Source organism: Dasypus novemcinctus, chromosome 6, assembly GCF_030445035.2.
Source record: "Dasypus novemcinctus isolate mDasNov1 chromosome 6, mDasNov1.1.hap2, whole genome shotgun sequence".
Taxonomy (NCBI): Eukaryota; Metazoa; Chordata; class Mammalia; order Cingulata; family Dasypodidae; genus Dasypus; species Dasypus novemcinctus.
In genome coordinates, this window is record NC_080678.1 from 48,899,949 (window position 1) to 48,923,707 (window position 23,759).

Consider the following 23,759-nt stretch of genomic DNA (forward strand, 5'->3'; position numbering starts at 1 on the left):
AAAAAGCTGCAGAATTACATGTACTTGGGTAACATAGAAAAATACAAAAATTCACCAATGAAAAATTATACTTTGAATAATGAATTGAATAACTCAGATATTTATATTTTAAAAATTAGAAATGGTTAGCTGTATAGAAGGTTGACAAAGAGATTAAATTGGCTTAATAGAGCTTGCTCCAGAAAATACTTTTAAAATGTCCCCTGGGTGGAAAATGCAGGTCAAAACATTCTGAAACCACTAAGTATCCTTGAAAAGGAGAAGAGAACATTTAAGGTCTACCATTCTGGAATAGGAAGCATATTTGAAAAAGAGATCCATGGCACTATCAGTATATTCTTCATCATATGCTTTATATGTAATACTGGCTATAATGGGAAGGGTTGATGAGCATTTCATTAAGTCAGTAAAATATTTTGTAGGCTTAAAGGCTGGTTTAAAGTCATGCTGTTATTTCACCAAAAATAAATAACACTTTTTTTTTCTTTTTTTCTTTTTTAATAAAATACATAGGGGAAAAAAAAACACTGCTTAAAATACTTATTGTTAAACTATAAAGCTATGAAGACACCTTTGTAAATATATAATAATAGGGGAGCAGGTGTAGCTCAGTGGTTTGATCACCTGCTTCCCATGTACGAGGCCCCAGGTTCAATCCTCAATACCTCCTAAAAATAAAAAATAAAAAAATAACATGATGATGATGATTAATGTGGTAAGTGCACAAAGTTGGATAATTCATACTGTATTGGACTTTACCTGTCTAGGGCACCTTCTAGGTGTTCATGGGAAACATCAAAATAGTAATTGGTATGCTCTCCACTAGTAAAGGCATTTGAACTTCCTGCATGCTCACTGAGAAACTGGCTATATTCATTTTCTTTAGGGTATTTCTTTGTTCCCAAAAATAGCATATGTTCACAAAAATGACTTAAGCCAGCAATATTTGTAGGATCTGACAATGAACCTGGAAGAGAAGGAAAAAAACATATAATAAATCATTTTAATATATGGAAAGCTATTAAGTATGGATAAATTACAGATGATCTGGAACTCCAGTTAACATGACAACTCCAATCATATAATCAGAGAAAATTAAGTCTATGCTACTCTAAAATGGTATTATTTAGAAGGCAAATAGGAGTCTTAATGCCCAGATTCTAGTTCCAACTCCTGTTATTCATTAGCAGGTCACTTTGGGCAAATTACTTAGACTCACTTAACATTAGTTTCCTCGTACACTACAATGGAGGGGGGAAAAGTTGAATTCAATGTTTCATAAGTGCTGGAATTTCCTAGCTCTTATATTTTACATATCTTGCCTCAGTAACTTAATAGATATGTGGAATAATACCTATCTTAGAGTGCAAAGCACTCTTCATTTGCTAGGCAACAATTATTTGTTAAATATGTGATAGCTATTACCTTATTTGCTCAATTTTAAACTGCCACTGAGTTAAATAAAAGCTTTTCAGAGAGACAAAAGGAAGCACTGCCCCACAGTGTATATATAGATAAGAAGCAACTTGATTAAAACACCATTAAATGTGGAAGAAGTGTGCACACAAGAAATTTATGAAATATGGTATTAAGTGTAACAAAGTGCAAACATTAGAACAGTTGCTATAAAGGATGAGAAATGAATCCCTGATACTAGATCAACTTAGGTGGGACACTAACAAGGATCCCTTCATAAATATATGATTATTTCACTTAGACAAATGTAGTTTACCAATACGTATATAGGCTGTACAACATAAGGTACATTGAACTGGTAACTACCAGGTCTTTATTTGAACAGATATGAAGAGTCCCAATAAATATCAAAATTAGATCAATGAAGCCAAACAAGCATAATTTATCATTTTAAATTATACCTATGTGTACATCAAGTGCTGCTGATGATTTATCCGTTGTGGGATCACTGATGAGAAGTACTTTTATGCCATTAGCCAGCTCAAGCCCACGGTATTCTCTCTTGTCTTCAGGAGATTTAATAATATGATTTCCTATTCTCTTGATGGGTGAGTTACTCATTTTGCTGTAAGTCTTTTTTTGGAAACTGTAAAGAAAAAAAGATTATTAATTGGTGGATAGTGAGTCTTAAAAAAAAAAAGACAAAAATAACACCAAACAAACCCATATAACAAATATATTAGCAGATACAAAATGCCTGGAAGAAATTTTATAACACAGGATATAGTAATTCCTTTTCTCCCTTACCTCTCACGCTTTCAGAACAATGCTAACAATATTGTTTTTGTGGTACTATATTGTTTCTAGAAGATAACATGGATGGGGATTTGAGACAGAGTTGGTTGGGCCATGGGTTGGTCATTATGCTAGCCTAAGTACACAGTTTTCAATTATCAGTAAATGTTTCACAGATATTCTAGAATTGCCAAATCAAGTAAGGTGAGAGATGGTGTAAAGATATTAATGGACCAACCAAAACAATGTTCAACATAATGATACTCAAAGATAAAGCAGAACTGGAATTCATGGGTCTGAGATGTACCTGCCCCGAACACAGAGAGCAACCTCCAATGAGGAACAATCCTGTGAAGTCCAAATACACAATCTAGGCTGCCTATGAAAATGGTAAAATCAAGGACATAAACAAAAAGCTGGAAGGACACAAAGTAATTTTTGTAATCAGGTTAAGAGTTGGATGCCAGAGCAGGAATAATCCAATGATCTTAGAAGAGACGAAATATGAATTCTTTTACAAAGATAGATAGCCCTCTGTCCTTTCCTCTCTAAAAAGATATCTACGTTTCCCATCTGCTAAAACAAATATCACACAATGGTTAAACAATGGGAATTTATTGGCTTATGGTTTCAGAGGCTAGAAGGCTTGCTTCCTCTCACCGTCAGTATCTTCTAGCTGGCCGGCAATCTTTGGGGTTCTTTGGCTTTTTCATCACATGGCAATGGCACATGGCTGCATCTTCTCCTTTCTCTTCCAGGTTTCACTGACTTCCAGCTTTTATTTCTCCCCCTTCCCTCCATTGTCTGCTGTGTCCATTCACTGTGTGTGTTTTCTCTGTCTGTTTGTATTCTCATTAGGTGGCTCTAGGAACTGATCCTGGGATCTTCGGGAGTAGGAGAGAGGTGATCATTCTCTTGCGCCACCTCAGCTCCCTGGTCTGCTGCATCTCTTATTATCTCTCCTCTATGCCTCTTCTTGTTGCGTCATCTTGCTGCACCAGCTCTCCATGTGGGCCAGCACTCCTGCACAGGGCACCACTCTGCATGGGCCAGCTCACTACATGGGTCAGCTTGCCTTCACCAGGAGGCCCTGGGTATCAAACCCTCACCTCCTATATGGGAGGCAGGAGTCCAATTGTTTGAGCCACATCTGCTTCCCCCAATTTCCTTTTTATAAAGACTTCAGCCATATTGGAGTAAGGTCCACCCTTATTCAGTTTGGGCACCTTAATTAATAGCATCTTCAAAGGTCCTATTTGCAAATGTGTTCACACTCACAAGACCAGGCTTGGGACCTGAACATGACTTTTGTGGGGTACATGATTCAATTCCCAACAGTCTGCCCTCTAGACTTAAAAAGATATGCTATTACCACATGCAAAATACATTCATTCCATCGAAACATCCCAAAAAACTTAAGACATTTTAATAATGTTCCTAAGTACAATCAGTTACAGGTGTGACCCAGCCTGGGGCAAAATTTCTCTGTCTGTGGTCCTGTGAAACCTAGAAACAAGTTATTTGTACTGATATACAAGTGTGGGACAGGCATTGGATAAACATTTTCTTTATAAAAGGGAGAAACTGGAAGGAAAACAGGGATCACAGGTACCAAACAAGTCCAAAACCCAGAGTGGCAAATGACTCTCAAGGTCTGAGAGTCATCTGTGGAATGATGTTTTGTCATCTGGGCCTGATGACAAAGCACTTGCATAGCAGCCATGTTCTCCCCAATACAGGGGTATAGGCAACAGGCCCTAGCAACTCTAAGCACTGTGGCAGCAGCACTGTCCCTGAACAACTGAGTGAAAGACCCACCTCCTCCAAGTACAAGGGCAGACCTGCCCTTTCTATAAACATGGGTAGATACGTTCTTCATATCCAAGGAGATCTTTTCAGGCCAGACCTTTGTTTCCAGAGTTCTGCCCTTAAAGTCATTCTTCCTTTAATTTACCCTTTTTCTGTTCCTATCACAGTCAAGGCTGGCTGTGGTGCTGCTTACACAGATTTTGCAAAAAAAATTGTCGGCTTTGTATGCAGTTCAAAGGGGTCCAAACCATCAGTTAAAAGAAATTTGCACAGTTTCTTCCTGGAACAATGTATTTCCAAACCTGGTTTCCAGTGAAATGCCTGACTGGATCCATATTCAGGCACATCCTCTTTTAGCAAAGGGTTTTTGAGATAAAACTTTACATGGAGTCCTGTTTTCTGGGGACTCAATTCCCAGCTCAGTGAGGTCACTGATAGAGATGTTTCTGGCCCTAGTCTCAAAGCACACTGTCTGGGTAGGCTGTGAATTTTCAAATCATCAATCTCTATTTTCTTTATGCTTAAACGATCAGTTCTCAGCTAATCTCTTTCCCCTTGTATTTTACTATAAGCTGCAAAGAGAAACCAGGCTGCACCTTCCACACTTAGCTTGGAAATCTCTTCAGTTAAATATCCTAGTTCGGGGAAATGGACTTGGCCCAGTGGTTAGGGCGTCCGTCTACCACATGGGAGGTCCGCGGTTCAAACCCTGGGCCTCCTTGACCCGTGTGCAGTTGGCCCATGTGCAGTGCTAATGCACACAAGGAGTGCCGTGCCACACAGGGGTGTCCCCCACATAGGGGAGCCCCACGTGCAAGGAGTGCGCCCCATAAGGAGAGCCTCCCAGCGCAAAAGAAAGTGCAGCCTGCCCAGGAATGGCGCCGCCCACACTTCCCGTGCTGCTGACGACAACAGAAGTGGACAAAGAAACAAGACGCAGCAAATAGACACAGAGAACAGACAACCGGGGGAGGGGGAGAATTAAATAAATAATAAATAAATCTTTTTAAAAAATAAATAAATAAATAAATATCCTAGTTCATCACTTGCAAGTTCTGCCTTCCATCCAGCACTGGAACACAATTTCACCATGTTCTCTGCCATTTTATAACAAGGACCACCTTTCTTTTAATTTCCAATGACACATTCATCATTCTAAGGCCTCATCAGAAACACCTTTAAGAGCCATATTTCTACAACATTCTATTCACAATGAATAATGTATTCCCTAAGATGTTACAAATTTTCTCTACAGCTCTCACTCATTTTTGAGCCATCATAATTCTTCCAGCTTCTACCCATTAACTAATTTCAAAGTCTTTACCACATTTTTAGGTATTTCCAAGAGCAGCATTCCACTCTTGGCATCAAAAACTGTCTTTGTTTCCCAGGTACTAAAACAAATACCATACAATGGGTTGACTTAAACAATGGGAATTTATTGGCTCACAGTTTCAGAAGCTAAAAGGCTTGCTTCCTTCCTCCCAGGTAGGTATCTTCTGGCTAGCTGACAATCTTTGGGGTTCCTTGGCTTTTCCATCACATGACAATGCACATGACAACATCTCCTTTCTCTTCCAGGTTTCATTGTCTTCCAGCTTCTGGCTGCTCCCTGTAGCTTCTTTCTGCATCCAATTCCTTTTCCTAAGGACCTCAGTCACACTGGATTAAGGTCTACCCTCGTTCAGTTTGGACACACCGTAACTAATAACATTTTCAAAGGTCCTACTTATAAATGGGTTCACACAAGAGGACCAAGGTTTAGGACCTGAATGTGACTTTTGTGGGGTACTTGACTCAATCCCCAACAGAAGGCTGGATTTATAGTAATGGGAAAGTTGCCACCACACAGAATTCTGTAAGGGTTTTGGCAGATGTTAGTGCAGTAAAGGGATAATATTCCAGAGTCTGGGATAGTATATATATGTTTTTGAGAGTAGAGTAGATGTCACCTTTACCTTGGAAACAATGTCACTGCTTAACAGATAAGCAGCTGGGCCTATTATTAACAGGTCAATACACCAATAAACATAACTGAAACTACAGAGGAAAAATGACCCTGTGCTAGCACATTTGCGTCTCACCTAGAAGACAAGAGAGGATGTGACTATCCTTAAAGACATGACAGACTTCCAGATTTATAGGTAAATCAGAGGGGACATAAGTAGGTATACAATTATTAGGATAAAATCTTTATTTTTTTGTGTTAAAGCCTCTGGAAATTAAGGGAGAAAAAATCCAGTTTATTAGCATCCTTTCCTCTCAAGAATTATCTATAGTTACTCTTATAATCTGAGTAACAATTAATAAACCACAGAGGTTTGCTCCTATTAAGACTGTCCCTAAGTTCTTTAGAGGAGAGGATTTTTGTTATTTTAAAGATCAATACTGTAGGTCATAATAAATGCATAATACTAGCTTTAAAAATCACATTATACTTCACACAGCTATTGCTAAGGGTCTTCCCCCTACTTATAGTAAAAATTAATTTCTTGAAAAAACAAAGCATAAAATATAATACAAGGATATAAGGTTATAAGGTCACCACTGGAAAATTCAAAAGCAATTTGAAAGTAAAAACTGTTACTAACAACTCCTTTCTATCTCACTAGCCATAGGCCATTTAAGTTCAATGTCAAAGAGAGAAGAAAATACCTGACTGCAAAAGTTAAAAAAAAAAAAAAAAGTTTTGTGGCCAAGAAATTCTCAGTGACAGAAAATGGTCTGTCTCCAGAGACAGAGTCTGTGCCCTAGAGCAGGGCACAAGGACCCTTATAATAAGAACTCTTTATGAACCAAAGGTTGCATGTTCTCAAAATAGGTTTTAACCTTGGGTAAGGTATTTTCCAAAGGACAGTGTTTGGATTGCAACAAATGCCTTGAGTACATGATTGGCTCCATAAACTTCAATTTGGGTTTTAAAAAATTACTTACAACTAAGCAAGTCATGAGGCAAAGACCTCCAGCAAAAGGGCAACATTAAAAGGTGGCAGGGAAGTGGACTTGGCCCAAAGGATAGGGTGTCCACCTACCACATGGGAGGTCCATGGTTCAAGCCTCAGGCCTCCTCGACCCTTGTGGAGCTGGCCCATGCGCAGTGCTGATGCGCCCAAGGAGTGCCCTGTCACTCAGGAGTGTCCCCCGCGTAGGGGAGCCCCGCATACAAGAAGTGTGCCCTGTAAGGGGAACCGCCCAGCACGAAAGAAAGTGCAGCCTGCCCAAGAATGACGCTGCACACACGGAGAGCTGACCGAAGATGAAGCAACAAAAAGAAACACAGATTCCCAGTGCTGCTAAGGATAGAAGCGGTCACAGAAGAACACAAAGCAAATGGACACAGAGAACAGACACCCAGCGTGGGGGGTGGGGGGGAGAGGGAGGGCAAGAAATAAAAAATAAAAAGTGGCAGTGAGAAAGCTTGGTGTGCACCACAGAATGCCTAAACTCCCCCTTTCAAAGCTCTTCTAGAGGGAGGGAGGAGGTTGGGATTCTACTAGGTAAGCAAAAAACAAAGGCTACTTTGTTTCCATTGCCATTACTTAACACCCAACTCTGCTGTGTTCTTCCCACATAATTTGATTTAGGGGAATGAGGAGTTACAAATTATTAAAATGCATTAATATTCCCTCTGCTGCTGCTACTACTACTACTAGGATTTTAAAACTTCTATCCAACCACAACTGCAGCAGGGGGATCAAATACATCTCATTTTTATTGTCTTATTCTGTGGGAGGTGAAAAACCCTATTTAGATTAAGATACCAAGACTCAATTCTGTATACTCTTTAGGATCCAATTTCCCTTGTCCAGATTTTAACTTTAAGAGAAAAACTATTTAAATTTTAAAACAGAGTAGGACTCAGGTAGACAGAACAGCATGAAATCAAGAGCTCCTGGTCCAGTATCACTCATAAATTATCAGAAACTATTACAGGCATGGATATAATTCATTTGGACACTGAAGATGTGCCTTGTTAATATCCCTGACATGGCTGAGAGTAAAGAGATGGATTTATTCTATAAATCAAACATAAATATTAATCCAACTACTTTTAGACATTTGTACATAAAATCAAGGACAACTATACCTTTCCAAGCTGGCAATACTCCCAAATTAAGTATCATGACATCTTAAGGAAATAAAAGCCAAAAGAAACTGTAGCAAAATCTTCAAACAAGACTCATACCCAGAAATCCAACAGGCACATCAGGGGTTCTTTAACCTTTATCTGCTCCACGCACCCCTTTGCCAGTCAGGTGAAAACCAAGGACCCCTTACTAAGTCCACACTATACTGTGTATTATTTAATAAATCTATCACACCTGCACCAACACATTACCACAAGAATTTTTTTTTTTATTTCAATTCAAGTCATTGACCCCTTGTTAAGAACCCCTGAGCCATAGTCTATTTTTACCTACAGTCTATCAATCAACACTTTTTATAAACATTTTGATTCTCACCTTCTGGAGTACTGAAGGAAATGATCAAGAATCCTTCTCTGATGATGAATTCAACAGCTGGCCCGTCCCTGTATTTATACTCATGAGATCACATGTCTATTGAGCTAATGAGTTCCCTCATTAGCATAAAGCCTCCAAGAGTAATTTTACTTATTGCAAATATTCTCCAATAAGCAGCAAACCCACAGCAAGCAAGCATTTTGACATTTTAGATGACAAGCTAGTGCTACTCAAATACTTTCTCTGATAGTTATTTGATATTTTTAACCTGTCAAGTCAAAATTCTAGAAGCAATAAAACTACTCTCAATTTTAGGAACATTATCATACACTGGAAATTTTATAATAAGGCATGAAAGTGTCAGTTTTCAGCATTCTGATAAACTGGAGAGAAGTTTAATAGTTACAGCATATCTTAAAATTTTAACCTGAATTAAAAACAATGACTAGAGCCACAGATGAAAGCTGGAAGAGCCACTAGGTATTATCTAGTCCTTTGTGGTCTGTGGACTGGCAGCATTGTCTCCTTCTGAAATCTTGTCAAAAACGCAGAATCTCAGAAACCCCCAGAGACCTACTGAACCAGAACTGCATTTTAACAAGATTCCCAGAGGGGTTAGTGTTGTGCTAGGCTAATCCAATCCCCTCATCTTACATATGAGAAACTCAGGGTGATTAAATGACTTGACCAAGACCATAGAGCAAAAAGTTACAATTGGAATTCAGCTCTTAACTCTGAGTCCGGCATCCACCCCACCACCCATACCCAAACAAACATTTAAAGAGGCCTATTAAGGTCCAGGGGCTGCACCTTGCATGCTGTCTATACCACAGCCCTTACTCTGAAAGAACCCAAACTAGTTATAGAGACTCATGAAAACAGGTGATTATCTTTTTTTCAATATTTATTTTTTTATTTCTCTTCCTTTCCCTCCCCACCCCAGTTGTCCATTCTTTGTGTCTATTTGCTGCGTCTTCTTTGCTGCTTCTGTTGTTGTCAGCAGCACAGGAATCTGTGTTTCTTTTGTTGTTGCATCATCTTGTTGTGTCAGCTCTCCGTGTGTGTGGCACCATTCCTGGGCAGGCTGCACTTTCTTTTGCGCTGTGTGGCTCTCCTTACAGTGTGCACTCCTTGCGCGTGGGGCTCCCCCTGCAAGGCAGGGTACTCCTTGCCCGCATCAGCACTGCACATGGGCCAGCTCCACACGGGTCAAGGAGGCCCGGGGTTTGAACCGCAGACCTCCCTTGTGGTAGACGGACACCCTAACCACTGGGCCAAGTCTTTTAAGTGTGGTGACAAAGTTCTCACCAGAGCACTAAGGGAGTAATGAAAGGAGACACTTAACCCTGGCTAGGACAGGAAAGAAAGGAGGTGAGCAGGAGCATGCCAAATAGAAGGCAAAGGGATAAAGATAACTTGCAAGCAAAGAAAAGCCTGGAGGTGAGAAAAAGCATGACTAATACGGAGGAAAAAAAGCTTAGTATTAATTGTACTACAAGCAGAACCTCCACGTAAAGATCGTGAATTTTATCTAGACATGGAAAGGTCTAAATTGCAGGTTTGCAAAACAAATCCCCAAATACAAGGTCATTTCCAAATTCTCATACAAGAAAATATTTTCCTATGCAAATAATTTCTTCATCAGAGACCTTTTGCAGTCTTTCTGTTTATATCTCTTTAAGTGTTTCAGAGCCTATTTAATAGGAGATTTTACTGTTTTCCCTATCCACCCCCATGACCCCTCACAAATTTAAAGTTAGACCTGAGTTAGTAATAGATGACCTATATTACCAGAACAGGTGAGTAATCATGCTAATATTTAAATTACAAATCACTCCCCGTCTGTGGAATCCACCCACCCACTCCCAAAATCACAGGTGGAAGTCAAGGCCTCCGTCTGCACATGGAGGGACCAGCCCAGAGAGAAAATGCCTGGAATTAGAACCACATCATCAATACCCCTTCTTCCCCCTAGAAGGCAGAGGTAAGTAAGCAGAAAGAATGTCACAGTAGTGGTAGTATGAGCCTTAAACTGCCTTAGTATACTAGCATAGTTTAAAACCACATATTGCCAAGCACTATTAAAGTTACCTGACCTAAAAAATAATAACATATCTCTAGGACCCATCTACTCATGGCTGTTCAGTTATAGGGACAAGCATACCTCACTTCATATACCAGCTAGATCATAAAGGTAGATATAAACTAAAATCCTGTCAATTTAAACATATTTTTCCACTGATGAAATGCTCTTGCCTTTGTTCCAGGTAGAAGGTCCCTGTTCTAACTCTGTGCCTTGGCCCTCAGTAAAGAAGTTAAAAACCAAAAAAATGGTCTCTATGAATTAAGGAGGTAACAATTAAAACGAATTCTACAGCAGTAACATTTTAGGGATAAATGCTTTGCAAATGTTTTAGTTTTGGTATGTGTATATCACTGATTGTTAGTTCTAAAAGTGACTTGGGATTTTACATTGGGTCCAATGTAAAAAGCTGGGAGATTGACACAGAACACTTTAGACACTGAAAATTTCAGCAAATAAATAAAACCTCCATTTTACACCTTTTGTCACATAGTTAACCAAGAGTGTTTCTTAAGTACCCTTCCACAGGTAGCCTTCAGGATATCAGAAATTGCGAATAGATGCCACTGTACAACTATAATCCTAACAATCATTCCCCATTTTTAAAGTGCCACATGCTTTATAAACTGCTCATTTAATCTTTCCATTCTCCCTGAGGGCAGGTTACAACACCTGCCAATTGTCATCCTCAACCCCCGATGAGGAAACTAAGCCTCAGTGGTTAAGCGACCTGCCCAAGGGTGGTCACGTCACACAGTTAATTTGATCTGTGGCAGAGCTGGAATTACAGAGGAAGAAGCTGGGGGAAGGGAAGGAGCAGAAGGCGGTGCTTAAGGAATTCCTATTTGGCTTTCTTCTCCAATTACCAGTTATCACCTTCGGCCTTCCACCTGCCATAGCCCATCCCTGACCCCATTCTTCTCCCTTATAATGCCAAATAAAATAAGGGGGGGGGATTTAAAGTAGGTTTAAAAAAAAATGTTCTCAGGAAAGTTTTCAGTTTTTCATTCCTTTGTCCTCATAGGAGGGATAGTAGAAGCAGCCTGGAAGAGGGTTTTTAATTTGCCAAAGAAGTCTCTGGACTGAGAACCCTGGTATTAATCTCATTACACACTGTCCATAAAAAGGAAAATATATGGCGGGATTAAATGTATAGCAGGATTAAAGAGAGAGAGATGGCAACTTAGAATTGCCTCTTGCGTGAAAAGGCATATGAAAATAATTACTACAGTGGACATGGTGGGATTAGGGGTAGTTTACTTTTCAAAAATACACATTAGCACCAAATGATGGGAAAAAAAGGAGAAAAATCATGTAATCATCTTAGTAGATGCAGAAAAGGTACTAAACCAAATTCAACAACGGTTCACATTTTTAAAAATTTCAGAAAACTAGAACTAGAAAGGAGGAACTTCCCTCATTTACAAAAGCAACAATTATTATACTCAGCAGTAAAATAATGCAAAAACTCCACCACCACCATCCTCACCCCTGTAATCACAAAGGAGATTCCACCATCATGTCTTCTATCCAGCATTGTACTAGTAGTTTTTACCAGTACAATAAAGCAAGAAAGATAAGATGCATAAATGTTAGAAAAGAAGGGAAAGAAAATCTCAAGAATCTACTGACTAGTTGTACTTCTGGGCTAATATAGTAGAGGCCATGACAACCTGGTATTTCCACTTCAACAACTAGAAAAAGCCAAGATAAATTACAAAATCACATTTTCAACGATACTGGAGAATCATGGAAGAAATGAAGATCAGAAGAACTGGAATTCAGAGAGGGGAGAGTCTTTTGAGGTAAGCTGATGAGCATCAACTGTTTTCTTCTAGGGGTGTGTGCCAATTCTGCATGCTGGTTAAAGATCACACTTGACCCAGGCAGAGGAACGCTACTAAGGGAAGAGAAATCAGAGGTTTTGGCATCCACACAAGATTGCTGTTAAAAATTAAAGCCCTAAGAGACCCCAAATAGGCAGCTGGTCCCACCCCACCCCCTTGGAGATTTTCTGATATATAGCAACGTATTTACCAGATGGCTAAAATGAAAAAGATGGAAAATATCAAGTGTGAGAAAAACTCTCATACATTGCTGGTGGGAATACAAATTACCATAAGCACTTTCAAAAACTGGCAGTATCTGAGCTTCAGCAGAGTTGCAACACCTACTCTCCGATTCTTTGGACTCACCAGGGCAGCAAACAGGGAGGTGAGGATGGTCAATCACCACACCAGGGAACTGACAAGAGTCTACAACGGCAAGCAGGAGAATTGCATCCATCATCCATGTATAATCTAAGCCCTCTCTCAATATAGAGGTGGAGCAGACATCACCATCCCAGGGTCCACAGGATGGAGGAATAAAATACAGACTAGAGTGGACTTACTGGTATTCTACTATAGAACTATCATGACTCTAGCAATGGAAGAAATTGTATCACTTATGTGGAGACAGTAGCCACAGGAGTTGCTGAGGGCAGGGAGAGGGACGAAGAGGTGTAATATGGGGGCATTTCCGGGACTTGGAGTTATCCTGAATGATATTGCAGGGACAGATGCAGGACATTATATATCCTGCCATAACCCACTGAATGGACTGGAGGAGAGTGTAAACTGCAAGGAGACTATAATCCATATGGTATAGCAGTGCTCCAAAATGTATTCATCAAATGCAATGAATGTGCCACACTGATAAAAGAGGAGGTTGATGTGGGAAGACTGGGAGAGGGGAGTGGAAGTGGGATATATGGGAACCTCTTATATTTTTTAATGTAACATTTTGTGTGATCTATGTATCTTTGAAAAAAAAAAGACAATAAAAATTTCATTTTCAAAAAAAACAAACTGGAAGTATCTACTAAAGCTGACAACAATTCTGCTATTACATATATACCCCCAAAAAAAAGCATTTATATTTTCATAGCACTACTATCCATAATATTCCAAACTCGAAACCATTAAATGCCCATCAACAGTGAACTGATAAATTGCGGTATATTCACATAATCAAATACTAGACAGCAGTGAAAATGAATAATACAGAACAAAGCACAGCAAAGAGGATGAATCTCACTAATGTAAGGCTGAGTGAAGGGAGGTAGACACAAAAGAGTAAATACTATATCCTTTCATTTATATAAAGTGTAAAAATAAGTAAAATCAATCTATTCCATTATGTCAAAATAGCAGTTACCCTTTTGGGGGAGCTTTGGTGATTAGCAGGGAGCATGAAGAGGGCTTCTGGGCTACATATTCTGTTTTATGCTGGTTATACAGGTATGTTCAGTTTGTGAAAATTCATCAAGCTGAATACTTTCAATAAATAATATGTCAACTAAAGAATTTTTGAAAATATTACAAAACATAGTAAAATAAAATGGGTAAGGAGAGATATGATTTACTCCAAGTTATAAATCTCAACCAACAAAAGTCATCCCAGAAATAGTACCATTCAGATACTGGGAAGTATCTATCCATACTAAATAGGAGCTAGAACTAAAAAGGCTCACTAAGAAATAATAGTCCAATTAACATAATTATCTAAACATTCTCAAGTGGGTCCTGAAACAATTATTTTTCTTGATGATATCTTGGCCATAAGAAATAGGAGGCCCATTTAAGTACAGCATGAGTCAGTGTAACCAAGTTAATAATAAAGCATGTTAAATCTTTTAACGCAAGACTTTACTCATTACATATGATTTGAAAACTAGCTTTCAGTAATTACTTACTTTGGACCACAGTTAATGCTTAAAAATAAAACTTGACACTCCCAGCAACAAATTAAGAGTGGCAAGCACTAAATGTAACCCAAATAAATGTAAAATAATTAAAATTTAAATAAATTCTCCCCTCAACAATTTCCAACATTTATATCAAACAACTTCTAACCCAGGATTTGAAATAGATAGGTTAAATAGATAGGTTCTTGATTTTATAACAAAACAAAAAGACCACTATGTCAAGTTAACATTTCTTCAAATTCAAAATTAATTGTACAAATGGGTCATCTCCCTCATTGATGCCACATAATCCCAGAACAGTAAAGGGAGCCCAAAGATTCCTGTCATAGTCTCTGAAGATTAATTCAGATCACAGCCTAGAAAGGACTGTTAACCTTTAACCAATTGTCTCAAGATACTCTTCCAAAGAGAGCAAACCACAAACACATATTCTGTAGAGTGGAGTATCTCAATTTGACAGCTCAGTTCCAATCATATATAGACCATGGTACAAAGAGAAAGAATCCTGCCCATCTCAGATAATGCTGGTTCAGGAACCTTGACTACCAAAGACTCCAAAGACCTGGGCCCATACCTGAGCCAACCACCTGTACTCTACCTTAGCTGGTTACTCAGAGCCCTCTGTGCTCACACTGATCCCCTGGCCACTTCCTTCCTGTGTTCAGTACTTATATACCCTCCCCTTTACCAATGATCTCTATGCAGCTCAATCCTGGATAATTCTTGACTTTTCAGGTCAAACTGAACTCCTGGGCCTCATTTAGTTTTGCCAGTCAAGAGTCAGATGAAATGTTTACATTGGTCCATTAAACTGGCAGATGCACCTAAAAGTTGCATAAGTCTTGGGCAGCCTCCACAGGGTTTTTCCTATAGAACAGGCTTAAATAAACTAGACCAAGGCATAGTGCCTGGTATGTAGCAAGCACACACAAATGGTAACCTTATTATTATTACCATCATTATTATTAATGGGCCCTATGGGAGTGAGATGCAATAGACCATCTCAATAACCACCATGCTATTATTAGCATTCTTAACATACAGTCTTGAAAATTCCATTTGTATACTGTCATCTCCAGAGGTCAAAAACATTCATTGGACTGGCTAATAGGGTGGTACTTTATAAGACCAACCATAAAAACAGAGAAATAATTATCCTTTTATAATTGTTATAAGGTAGCAAATGTTTATAGTCAGTGGTTCTCAATAAGTGACATTTTTCCCCCAACGGGGCATTTGGCAATGTCTGCAGACATTTTTGATTGTCACAACTGAGTGGTACCACCTGTACCTAGAGGCCAGGGATGTTGCTTAGCATTCTCTGACACAAAGGACTGCCCCATTCCCAGTGGAGAATTAACCAGCCCAAAATGTGAATAGTAAAGGAGAATGAAAGAACTTGGTCTATAGTTCTGAGTTCATCACCCAGAAATAATGAGAGCCACTGAAACCTATTCTAGTCTCTCAAAAATAAACCCGAGACAGCCTCATCAAAATACAGAACGCTATTTATATGGTTTTTTTTTTAATGTCTAAACCAGAAAAAGCTTAAATGAAGAGAGGCAGAAAAATGTGTTGAAGGAAAGAGAGAGAGGAGGTTTATAGGAAACTTGTCCTTGAGTAAAAGACCTGGAACACAAGTAAAGGGTTGGAAGGGGCACAGCAGGGCACCAGGACAGACCTTTGCTTTCATAAAGTATCTGACACAGAACAAACTCTTTATAGCAGGGGTTCTTAATCTTTTTTGTTCCATGGACCCCTTTGCCAGTCAGGTGAAAACCACGGAACCCTTACTAAGTCCACACTCTACTCTCTACTTTTTTTTCTTATTGTCTTTTATTTTTCTTTTTTTTTCATTTATTGAAGTATATCACTCATACATAAACATACATAAACAATAAATGTATAGTAATAGTTGCCAACTTATAAAACAAACATATATAACACATACAGGGCTCTCACATCTCCACCTACCACCAATACCTTGCATTGTTGGGAAACATTTTTAAGTAATTATTAAAGAGCATCCTCAATATTACTACTAACCAAAGTATCTTACATTTGGTGTACTTTTCCCTAAATCCACCCTATTATTGTTTTATCATTTATACATGAACATAAACAATAAGCATATAGTAAAAGCTGTGAACTTACACAGCAAACATGCATACTATCATATGAGGGTCCCATACATCAACCCACCAAAAACACCTTGCATTGTTGTGAAACATTTGTTACAAACTATGAAAGAATAGCATCAAAATCTTACTACTAACTATAGTCCTTAACTTACATGTGGTATATTTTTCCCCCAACCTACCCTATTATTATTTTGTAAATAAATTTTTATAATAGAAGTTGCAAACTTACAAAGCAAACAGGTGCATGTGCAGAATTCCCATACAACACCCCTGTATCATTAACACACCACACTGTGATGGAACATTTGTTAGAGATTATGAGATAATATCATCTGATTATTACCACGTCAACAGCGTCCATTTGGCACACTTTTTCCATACTTGCCCATTATCAACAGTACATCTTTAGCATAGATGCATGAATATTACATTATTACTGTCAACAACAGTCCATAGATCACTCCAGTTGTATTTTTCCCATGGCTCCTCCACATTCCCACCACGCTGCAATAATGATATGTATTTGCTCTAGCTCACAAAGGACATCTTGCATCTGTACCATCAACCACAATTCTCATCCACCTCTGGGTTTACTGTGTTTTTCAGTCCCTGCATTATTCTCTAGCTTTCTGTCAACTGGCATTTACATCCCTAGACTACTCTTTTCAGTCACATTCCCATTTATAAACCAGCTGTTACTCACTATAATGTATTACCATCAACTCTCTACATTTCCACACTTCTACAGTAAAGTTAATTAAAATTTCTACATACACTAAACATCAGTAGTCCATCTGAGTCCTCCTCTTTTCTCCATTAAGAATCCACCACCCATGGCAGATGGAGTTCAGTGCCATGTGACTTGGCCCTAATTTGGAGTCTGTGTTTCTGTGTGATGGAGCTGGGCTCAGATGTGATCTTTGTTCACAAGCCCCTCCCATTACTTTTACAGGATCTGTAGTTGATACTGGGGTTTAATGTATACCCAGGGGACCTGAATCTCTGGACTGACCATGTGATAGCCAGGCCCTGAGCCTCAACAGACTTCAGCTCCTACACTCTGGTTTATTGGGACTTACCCTACTCAGCTAACATGGAGGTGAAGAAGGTCAACCACCACATCAAGGAGCCAAGAGTGCCTACAACTGAAAGCAGGAGAATTGCATCCAGCATCCATGTGGAATCTAAGCCCCCTCTTGATATAGATGCGGGGTGGACACAACCATTCCAAGGTCCACAGGATGGAGGAATAGAGTATGGATTAGAGTGGACTTACTGATATTTTATTCATGAACTATTGTGATTAGTAATCGAAGAAAATGTGGCATTAGTGTGAAGAAAGTGACCATGGTGGCTACTGGGGGTAGGGAGGGGAAGGAAGAGATGAAATGTGGGGGTGTTTTCAGGACCTGGAGTTGTACTGGGTGATGCTGCAGGGACAGTTACTGGACATAGTATGTCCTCCCATGGCCCACTGGGTGGACTGTGGGAGAGTGTGGGCTATGATGTGGACCATTGACCATGAGGTGCAGCGGTGCTCAGAGATGCATTCACCAAATGCAATGAATGTCTCATGATGATGGAGGAGGTTGTTGTTATGGGGGGAGAAGTGGGGTGAGGGGAGTGGGGATATAGGGACCTCATATTTTTTTAATGTAATATTTAAAAAATAAAGACAAAAATAAAAATAAAATAAAAATAAAATAAAATTTAAAAAGAGGAAGAGGAAGTACCTCTTATGGTACCTTGAGTTGAACTCTTTACGGCTTTGTAAGTTTTTAACCCCAAATAAATACCCTTTATAAAAGCAAAAAAAAAAAAAAAAAAAGAATCCACCACCTACCACCAAGTTTTGAAGATATTTTCCTACATTTTCTTCTAGAAGCTTTATGGTTCTTGCTTTAATATTTACGTTTTTGTTCCGTTTTAATTTTTGTACATAGTGTGAGATAGGGGTCCTCTTTTCTTCTTTTAGCTATGGATATCCAGTTCTCCCAGAACCATTTGTTGAATGGACTGTTCTGCCTGAACTGGGTGGGTTTGACAGGCTTGTCAAAAATCACTTGACCCTAGATGTGAGGGTCTGTTTCTGAACCATAAATTCAGTTCCATTGGTCTGTGTGTCTGTCTTTATGCCAGTACCACGCTATTTTTACTACTAAAGCTACGTAATATGATTTAAAATCCAGAAATGAGAGTCTTTCAACTTCGCTTTTCCTTTTTAAGATATTTCTGGCTATTCAGAACCCTTACCCTTCCAATTAAATTTGATAATTGTGCTTTCCATTTATTTTTAAAATGCTGGTGAAATTTTTATCGGGATTGCATTGAATCTGTATATCAATTTGAGTAGAACTGGCATCTTAATAATATTTAGTCTTCCAATCCGTGAATATGGAATGTTCTTTCAATTATTTAGGTCTTTTTTAATTTCTTTTAACAATGAGTTGGAGCTTTACATCATTGGTTAAGTTTATTCCTAAATATTTGTGTTTTATCTGTCATTTTTAATTTTCATCACTTTTTTGACACTTTTACTTTTTTTGGTATAATCCTCATTTCTAGACTTTCTTCTATGCTTTCTCTCGTCTTTTCTCTTCAGATTATAGCACAACATTTAGTATTTCCTACAAAGCTGGTCTCCTGGTTACAAACTCTCAGTTTCTGTTTATCTGTGAATATTCTAAAGTCATACTATGTATTATTTAATAACTATATGACACCCGCAGCAACATATCCCTATAAGAATGTTTCTTTGAATTACAATTCAAGCTCACACTCCCCTTAAGAATTCTTGCTTTATAGGGATCATCCCTCTCATGAAACCCACTAAATAGATCTATCATTCCCATTTTTCCTGGATGGGGTAATTAAAGCTCATAAAAATTATTTGCTTAGGGTCATGCAGACATTAAAAACAAGAACTAGGATTCAACCCCAAATCTTTAGACACCAAAAATCATACTCTTCACCACTCCACCAAGTTAAAAGCTAATCTTTTGCCAATAATGAGCAATCTAAAAAGGAAATCAAGAAAACAATTCCATTTACATAACAACTAAAAGAAACAAATATCTAGGAATAAACTTAGCCAAAGATATAAAGTACAAGTACATAAAAAACTACAAAACATTGCTAAAAGAAATCAAAGAAAACCTAAATAAACGGAAGGACATTCCATCCATATTCATGTATGAGAAGATTAAATATTGTTAAGAAGTCAGTCCTACCCAAAGCAATATACAGATTCAAGGTAATCCCAAACAAAGTCCTAACAACCTTCTTTGCAGAAATGCAAAAGCCAATCATCAAATTCACATAGTAGGGTAAGTGGCCCTGAATTGCCAAAACCATCTTGGAAAAGCATAAAGTTGGAAGACCCACATTTTCTAATTTTAAAACTTTTTACAAAGGTACAGTAATCAAAACAGCATGGTACTGCCCAAAGGACAGTCAATATAGACCAAATGAATTGAGAATTCAGAAATAAACTTTCATATCTATGGCCAATTTTTTTTTAATGAGGTTTTGTAATTTTAAGGTTATATTTTGTTTTGTTTTTTATTTTATTTATTCTCTCCCCTTCCCCCCTGCCCCAGTTGTCTGTTCTCTGTGTCTATTCGCTGTGTGTTCTTCTTTGTCCGTTTCTGTTGTTGTCAGCAGCACGGGAATATGTGTTTCTTTTCTTTTTTTTTTTTTTTTTAAAGATTTATTTATTTATTTAATTTCCCCCCCTCCCCTGGTTGTCTGTTCTTGGTGTCTATTTGCTGCATCTTGTTTCTTTGTCTGCTTTTGTTTCTTTGTCCGCTTCTGTTGTCGTCAGCAGCACAGGAAGTGTGGGTGGCGCCATTCCTGGGCAGGCTGCACTTTCTTTTCACGCTGGGCGGCTTTCCTCACGGGCGCACTCCTTGCGCGTGGGGGCTCCCCCACGCGGGGGACACCCTTGCGTGGCACAGCACTCCTTGCGCGCATCAGCACTGCGCATGGCCAGCTCCACACGGGTCAAGGAGGCCCGGGGTTTGAACCGCGGACCTCCCATATGGTAGATGGACGCCCTAACCACTGGGCCAAAGTCCGTTTCCCTGTGTTTCTTTTTGTTGTGTCATCTTGTCGTGTCAGCTCTCCATGTGTATGGCGCCATTCCTGGGCAGGCTGCACTTTCTTTTGCGCTGGGCGGCTCTCCTTATGGGGCGCACTCCTTGCGCATGGGGCTCCCCTATGCTGGGGATACCCCTGCATGGCAGGGCAATCCTTGCGCACATCAGCACTGCACATGGGCCAGCTCCACACGGGTCAAGGAGGCCCAGAGTTTGAACCACGGAACTCCCATGTGGTAGACGGACACCCTAACCACTGGGCCAAGTCTGCTTCCCCAATTTTTTAAAAAAAGATTTATTTTATTTATTTCTCTTCCTCCTAACCCCCCCTTTGTCTGCTCTGTGTCCATTTGCTGTGTGTTCTTCTGTGTCTGCTTGCATTCTTTTCAGGTGGCACCGGGAATCTGTGCCTCTTTTTGTTGTGTCATCTTGCTTCATCAGCTCTCCATGTGTGCAGCACCACTCCTGGGCAGGCTGCACTTTTTTTGTGCAGGGTGGCTCTCCTTGTGGGGCACATTTCTTACACGGTGGAAGCCACTGAGCGGGGGGCATCCCTGTGTGGCATGGCACTCCTTGCTGACAGCAGCACTGCGCATGGGCCAGCTTACCACACAGGTGAGGAGAGCCTGGGTATCGAACCCTGGATCTCTTATATGGTAGACGGACACTCTATCAGTTGAGCCACATCTGCTTCCTGCCAATTAATTTTTGACAAGGGTACCAAATCCACTCAGTGGGGAAAGAATCATACCTTCAATAAAGATGCTGAGAAAACTGGATATCCATATGCAAAAGAATGACACCTTCTCATAACATATAGAAAAATTAACACAAAAATTATGAAAAAAACTAAATATAATTTCCAAAACTCCTAAAAGAAAACAGGGAAGCAGCTTCAGGACCTTGTGTTAGGCAATGGTTTCTTAGACACTATACCAAGTGCATAAGCAATAAAAGAAAAAAAGTAGATGAATGGGACCTCCTCAAAATTAAAAACTTTTGTGGATCAAAGGACTTCACCAAGAAAATAAAAAGACATCTTATGAAAAAGGAGAAAATATTTGGAAATCATTGCTCCAATATGGGTTTAATATACAGAAAATATAGGGAAGCGGACTTGGCCCAATGGATAGGGCATCCGCCTACCACATGGGAGGTCCATGGTTCGAGCCCCAGGCCTCCTCGACCTGTGTGGAGCTGGTCCACGGTGCAGTGCTGATGTGTACAAGGAGTGCCCTGCCATGCAGGGGTATCCCCCGCGTAGGGGAACCCCATGCACCAAGGAGTGTGCCCTGTAAGGAGAGCCGCCCAGTGTGAAAGAAAGTGCAGCCTGCCCAAGAATGGCACCATATACACGGAGAGCTGACACAAGATGACGCAACAACAAAAGAAAAGAAACACAGATTCCTGGTGCCTCTGATAAGGATAGAAACGGTCACAGAAGAACACACAATGAATGGACACAGAGAGCAGACAACTGGGGCGGGGGGGGGGAGAGAAATAAATAAAAAATACATCTAAAAAAAAAGTCCAGAAAATATAAAGAAATACAACAATAACAAAAAACCAATCCAATTAAAAATGGGCAAAAGACTTGAATAGACCTTTCTCCAAAGAGAATATACAAATGGCCAAAAAGCACATGAAAAGATGCTCGACATCATTAGTCATCAGGGAAATACAAATCAAAACCAAAATTTCATACCCACTAGTAAAATACAAAAAATAACAAGTGTTGGAGAGGATGCAAGAGAAATAGGAACCCTCATTCATTGTTGGTGTGAATGTAAAAAGTTGTAAACACTGTGGAAAACAGTTTAGCAGTTCCTCAGAAAGTTAAATACAGAATTATACAACAATCCCACTTCTAGGTATATACCCAAAAGAGTCGGGAAGCAGGGACTCAAAACAGAAACTGGCACACCAACGTTCACAGCAGCATTATTCACAACTGTAGAAAGATGGAAGCAACTCAAGCGTCCATCAACTGATGAATGGATAAACAAAATGTGGTATGTAAATAGTTGATTATTATTCAAATGTAAAAGGAAATGAAGTTCTGAAACATGATACAACCAGACACAAAAGGACTAATAGTGTATGCTCTTACTGACATGAAATAATTAGAATATAAAAATTCATAGAAAGAATATTACAGATTACCAGGCAACAGGATATGGATAGGAAATGCGGAGTTAATGCTTATTGCTAGTGTTTCAGTTTAGGGTAATGGAAAAGATTTGCTAGTAGATGGTGGTGACAGTAGCACAACATTGTTAATTTAACACTGAATTTTATATTTGAAAGTGGTTAAAATTGGAAATTTTAGGTTATATATATGTTACCAGAATCAAAATCTAAAACACACAAAAAATTACCTGGATCCCATCATCCAGAGATAATACACCTTCCTAATGTATTTATTTCTAGAAAATTTCTCTATACAAACACCCTTTTTCCCATATAAATGATTACCAATTTATGTCCAACCACCACTAGGTACTGAGAGCACCCATTCCTCACAACACCAGTTTTACAGCCACCAAGTAGAATACCTTGAGGAGAAAGACAAGATACTGTTTTTGAGTACATGGTTACCTATTCCCTTTTTCATCATTCTCTGTAACCTGAATTTTGTAGGCATTATACAAAGATGGGCCTTGTTCTCTGATCTAAAAAATATAAGGGGATTTAAAATAAAGGCTGGGAAGTGGACTTGGCCCAATGGATAGGGCGTCCATCTACCACATGGGAGGTCCGTGGTTCAATCCCTGGGACTCCTCGACCCATGTGGAGCTGGCCCATGCTCAGTACTGATGTGCGCAAGGAGTACCGTGCCACGCAGGGGTGTCCCCCACGTAGGGGAGCCCCACGCGCAAGGAGTGCGCCCCATAAGGAGAGCCGCCCAGCGCGAAAGAAAGTTCAACCTGCCCAGGAGTGGCACCGCACACACGGAGAGCTGAGGCAGCAAGATGATGCAACAAAGAGACACAGATTCCTGTGCCGCTGACAACAACAGAAGCGGACAAAGAAGAACACACAGCAAAGGGACACAGAGAACAGACAATGGGGCGGCGGGAGGGAAGGGGAGAGAAATAAATAAAATAAATCCTTAAAAAAATAAAAATAATAAATAATAAATAATAAAATAAAGGCTAATGCAAGGTCTCAAATATCTCCATTCCTAAGTGGGATGAGGAGGGTATC

General features: G+C 39.4%; 1 protein-coding gene across 7 annotated transcripts in view; it reads right to left on the reverse strand.

Annotated features, from left to right (window-relative positions):
- IDE (insulin degrading enzyme) overlaps positions 1-23,759 on the reverse strand; it is a 126,442-nt gene that overhangs the window by 89,075 nt on the left and 13,608 nt on the right. For all 7 annotated transcript variants that reach the window (XM_004449999.5, XM_023585816.3, XM_071215773.1 and 4 more), the window contains 2 exons: positions 1,878-2,062; positions 760-967 (listed from right to left, as the gene is read on the reverse strand). In XM_004449999.5, coding sequence (XP_004450056.1) covers positions 760-967; positions 1,878-2,062 — 393 coding nt within the window. The remainder of the gene's footprint in view (positions 1-759; positions 968-1,877; positions 2,063-23,759) is intronic.